Source organism: Nicotiana tabacum, chromosome 16 (assembly GCF_000715075.1).
Source record: "Nicotiana tabacum cultivar K326 chromosome 16, ASM71507v2, whole genome shotgun sequence".
Classification (NCBI taxonomy): Eukaryota; Viridiplantae; Streptophyta; class Magnoliopsida; order Solanales; family Solanaceae; genus Nicotiana; species Nicotiana tabacum.
Window position 1 is genome coordinate 126,381,899 of NC_134095.1, and position 5,387 is coordinate 126,387,285.

At 33.8% G+C, this 5,387-nt stretch overlaps 1 protein-coding gene across 1 annotated transcript; it reads right to left on the reverse strand.

The window, feature by feature from the left end:
- Window positions 1-672: 672 nt before the first annotated feature.
- LOC107779637 (ABC transporter G family member 21) lies at window positions 673-5,166 on the reverse strand. The gene is made up of 5 exons (XM_016600094.2): window positions 4,608-5,166; window positions 3,628-4,426; window positions 2,236-2,418; window positions 1,921-2,099; window positions 673-1,498 (listed from the first exon to the last, which is right to left on the reverse strand). Exons 1-5 carry the CDS (start codon window positions 4,821-4,823, stop codon window positions 851-853), a joined length of 2,025 nt encoding a protein of 674 aa, XP_016455580.1. The 5' UTR covers window positions 4,824-5,166; the 3' UTR covers window positions 673-850.
- Between the last annotated feature and the right edge of the window lie 221 nt (window positions 5,167-5,387).

Below are 5,387 nucleotides of genomic sequence, written 5' to 3' on the forward strand. Positions count from 1 at the left end.
TTGGAGCACCGGTGCTCCAATCTCCAGTATATTATAGTGGAACTTTCCGCGTGTTGGAGCTCCAGCATAATATGGTAAAAGTTCATACATAGGTGCACCGATCTCCAGTATATTATGTTGGAACTTTCCGTATTGCAGCAAAATAGTGACTATTTTTCAATGACTTTGCAAATGCTGGCTATTTTTAAATGACCAATCCGAAAACTGTCTAGCCCATATTATTTTTACCCGTCTACCGGGCGGGTTGAGGGGTCATATTTCCATGGACTTGTTTTGCCACCTATACTAAGATCTTTACTAAATAACTTTAGCAAGCAGCAGATAACACATCGTACGAAGATGCATAATATTGAACTATCTAAACAAAACGGAACTAAAAGAAGATATTGTTCTAATCCACCTTTATCTTCCAATATCTTCAATGTTCCATGAAAAAAGTTTAATTAAGCCTGCTGGAATAAAAATATTGTGGCAATCCTTGCTTGATGTGAAATAATGTACCATAGAAATATGATATTGTAATTCTTCTTTTCTCAACTTTCTATGAAGACATAAAATTTGGGTTCTACTCATGTCATTCGAGAATAAGATACTTTGCCATCTCTTTTTCTATCACATCAATTAGGGAAATAATAATACGATTGAAATTCTTTTAAATCAATAAACATAATAGCAACAAAGAGGGAAACATTCAACTACAAATAGTTGTTGGTAGAACAATAAGTAGATAGTACAATTTACATTTCATAACAGATTTTCTTGTCAAGGTTACTTAATATATTATCTCAATCAGTTTATTTAACTAGAAGAAATTAATACAAATTTTGTCCTAAAGTCTCACCTCCTATAGTTATTGATGCCACAACCTCAAAGCAACATAAGCCAAAAGCCTATATACCACCAACATAACAACCAAAGCCACCACATCCAACACCAAATTATCAATGCCAAGAACTTTAATAGCTGGAAATTCCACTACTTCACAATATTTTCCAATTCCACACTGATAAACCTCATTTCTTGAATACTGAACTCCAAGTAGAAGTTTGTAACAATAATGGCTGAATGAGATGTACTTCAACCAATTAATGAAAATAGGAATGTGTTGAATGTAGTATCCACTGGCTAGTAAAAACACAAGCATTAGGACAGAAGATAATGTTGTGGCTTGTTTCACATCCATTAGTATTGCACCAAGAGCTAGCCCAAGTCCTTGAGAAACTAGTACATTCAATAGGATGATCAAAAGGGTTAGCATAAAAGTGAGAAATGAAGGCTTTAACCCACCCATCCAATATGTTACTGTCACAAAAATAGTTGGAAGTACTAGCTCCATTGGTAAATCACCCACGGTTCGCGCAAAGTAGTAAGACGAAAGGCGATACATGCCAGAAGAACGCTCCCTTATAAGCATTGGCCTCTCTTGTGGGAATGCAAATATGGCATTGAATAGAGGAAAAAATCCCCAGAATATTGAGAAGAAAAAGAGTAATCCCACCTGTTGGACACAACATTGTTAGGAACATTTTTGATAAGTTGTAAGAAAGAAATTAGAATGAGCAGTCAAAAGAGTAGTCCAATTTTATGTCACTAAAGATACTTATTTCTTAGATATTTGGAAAATGGTAGTAAAAAATTTATGAAAAATTAAAATTGGGAACGTTGTACTTTAAATTATCTATATAAATGAAGATGCCATCACATAAATACTAAGTCTAACTTAATTGCTATCTTCAACAGCTTCATTTTTTAAATGATGCGATCACACAGTTCAATATAGTATATGAGCAAGCAGATGGACTGATTTCAAAGTTCGCTGCCACTTATTATAAAAAAATTAAAGAAATCAAGTCGTCACATGAGAGACTTGTTAAAGACATAACTAGAGGCCACATGAGGAATTTTATCTTGATCCATTACCTGATCCATTATATGGTTAGTATCACAATGCCACCAGAGGAGTCCTGACAGAAATGAAACAGACATGACTTGGAAAATTCTTAGTCCTGAGTAGGCCTCATGCTTTCGTTCTTTAAGTCCTCTACCAAGCAATACCTTGAATTGCAGCCACCAACTTGTTGTCCATTGATCTTCAGCACCTGACAAATACAAAAAATAAAGATATTTTTCGTGAACTATTTCAATCGTCAAATATACTGATAGTGTAAAAATTCTTTACACTAACAGTATATGTATATTAAATCCTAAAAGAAAAGATATTTAATTTTCGCATACTTCTTGATGGTGATCGTCCTCCTGAGTGCTTGTAACTTTGGTTTAAATCCTCTTTCGAAGATGGATAGATATTCTTTCTATAAGAGGTAATTAAGGACTGCTTAATTGCACTTTGATTATCAGATTGATCTGGCTTCACTACAAGTTCATGTTGATCATCGTGTCTTGTGTCTGGGGTAATACCTGCATCATTTTTTAAATCATTTTTTGAGTTAAATATTAGTAGGATAAGCATTAATAGAAGTTGCATTTGACAAATCAAAAGGACAACCTTGTACTGTTAACTATATATTATGCACATGAAAAACAAGTATCGTACTGGCAATCTTAAAGTAATTTGCGAATATTTAACTTGTTTTTAAGGAGATTTTTTTCACTTGACGACAAAGGACAATGGGACCGAGAAAAGGTAAAAAAGAAAATGATAGGACATCCTTAATTAAAGGGCTAAAGGATAAAATTATAATATGATTAGATACTAATTGTTTCACTTTTGACTGGGATAATTAATTAGCTAAATTAATATAACCTTGTAACTTATCACAATCTTGAAATTTAAGAAACAAAGGATAGGAAGAAATTAAAGACAATCCTGCCTAGGCAAAAATATTTACTGACTAGGGAATGATATGGCCCATTAAACATGTAATGAGTGTGCTCAAATATAATAGAAAGCTCAGAATAGCTTAAACAAAGGCCTCGAATTTGAGTTATGGATATGGAATCGTCTTTCTTATGGAGCACTTTATCCCTAATGTGAGATTTTTTCGGTGCGAATCCGAATTCAGTCTGGCCCCAACATGAATACCAGATGCCGAGTGGAAAACCAAAAAAAAAAAAAAATCAGAATGGGCTGCAATTTTTTGTCAGGTCAAATCTCAACTACTTTTACCAATTTTCCGGACAACATTTTCGATTGTTTTCTTATTATAGATTTTCTTTTCTTTCTAATGTGTTTCTTTGACCTGAAATTATAGAAACGAAAATAATAAAGAAGAAGAAAAAGAAAAGAAACATGTACATAAAATAAAAAGTATGTAGTGACATAATATTTGAGTAGATAACAACTCACTGAAAACAAAAATGCCAATTTAACTGTAGGAAAAGATTCTAGATTAGATTTACTATATAAGGAAAAAACTTAAGTAATTTTTCCTGACATGACCTAGTTTTTGGCTTGGTTATTTTCTTCTTTTTGACAATAACACAACGAGTTCTGATATGAGTTAATTTTCGCTATATCGTTCCAATTTAATAGACCTATATGAGCTTGAATCTTGATTTACCATATGAGTTCTACCTATTTTGGTGAATACACTTTTAAGTAGTACTTAAGACACTAATAAACAAAGGAATAATTCAAAAGTGGTAACAAAAAGAAATATTACATACCATTAGCAAGATCAAGCAGAAAATCAGCAGGGTTCATGAAATTGAATCCAGGAGCATAACCAATAGATGTAAAATACTCCATAACAGGGCTGCTTTTTCCACTATAAATTGGACAACCTTCTGTTAACACAATAATCTTGTCAAACATTCTGAACAACCTGCTCGAAGGTTGATGTATAGTTGTAATAACCGTCCGACCACCTCGAGCCAGCCAACGTAACGTTGCCACGATACGTTGAGCCGTGGTCGAGTCGAGTCCAGAAGTAGGCTCATCAAGCAACAATAAGCTTGGATTTACTAACATTTCCTGTCCAATACTAACTCTCTTTCTTTCTCCCCCTGAAATTCCTCTAAATAATTGGCCACCAATCATACTATTTTTGCACCTTGTTAATCCTAATTCCATGATAACCAACTCTGCCTGCTCTATTTTCTCTTGATTTGTTAGCTTATTAGGCAACCTTAATAAAGCAGCATATGTTAGTGTCTCTAGGACAGTTAAATGAGGATATAGCACATCATCTTGTGTAACGAAACCAATTTTTCGTTTCATTGAGCTCGAAAATTGTTGTCCATTGTATGTTATGGTACCGGAGAATTTCCCGGGTAGTCTTCCTGATAAAGCTGTTAGGAGAGTTGTTTTGCCACTTCCAGATGGACCAAGCATGGCTAGAATTTCACCAGGTTTAACTATTCCTGTCACACCTTGAAGTAACATGCGAGTTTGTTTTTGTTGAGTTGAAGAAAAACAACCTCCCTTGTTGCTTTCCAACTTTATTGTGTATGAAACATCTTCAAACTGCAAATATATATATGAAAAAATAATATTATGAATTACAAACTTTATAATCGATAGCAACGATGATACATGACATTGAACTTTTAGGTCAAACGAGAACAAAAATAATCAGTTCTGTTATAGTGTTAGTATATAGAAGTTAAATTTAACAAGTAAGACCAAACGGACTAAATGGTAGCACCTTAAGTGTCACGGGGCGTAATGATTCACGAAGAACTGATAACTTAGCATGGTTTGATTGTTGTTGATGATCTGGGACTTCATCATTTACACGAGGGCTAACATTACTTGTTGGACCAGTTGGTTCAATTTGAAGTGAAATGCTATCCATTCGGGTACGTACGAGAACGTTACTCGAACCACCATTGATGTTATTCTCTTGATCATGAGGCAACATTATTGCTAATTACTCTAAAAATTTAAAAGAAGGAATTCAATGTTCAAGGCTTGATGGAGATGAGGAAGAAGATGAAAAGAGATCAAGAGAAAAGGAAAAAAAAAATGGTAGTGAATGAAAAAAGAGAGTTAAATGGCTTGGCTAGAGAAGAGAAAGAAAGAAATCACATGCAAATGAAGAAAAGAAAAGGGAACTTTAAAGTGAAAATTGCACGAGAAGAAGCAGAGTATGTTTGTGTCATGATATAGAAGTTTAAGTACTAAAGAGGAGAGGGAGTTGTCAATTTGGAAATGTAGGGGTGATGTATTGAATTTGATGAATTATAATGGATGTCTCTTTCTATAGTTTCCTCTTTGTTTAATGTATGTGCTTCTTTATATATGCACGGGATAAAGTTTAATAGTAGATGCTAAGAACTTTTTCTTTCTTTACTAGTTAATACTAAAAAAAATTAAATGGTACCTCGGTGCATGAAATATTCTGTGTTCACACAAAATTAGGGTGAGAGTTGCATCCCAAGGGGTGTGATGTAGATAATCTATTCGAATGCAAGCATTATCGGCT

Coding starts and splice junctions, on each gene's coding strand:
- LOC107779637 (XM_016600094.2), bottom strand. CDS start 4,823: ATGTTGCCTCATGATCAAGAGAATAACATCAATGGTGGTTCGAGTAAC. Junction 2,419..3,627: donor TCTGCTTGATCTTGCTAATG/GTATGTAATATT, acceptor AAAATGATGCAG/GTATTACCCCAGACACAAGA. Junction 2,100..2,235: donor AGGACGATCACCATCAAGAA/GTATGCGAAAAT, acceptor TGTATTTGTCAG/GTGCTGAAGATCAATGGACA.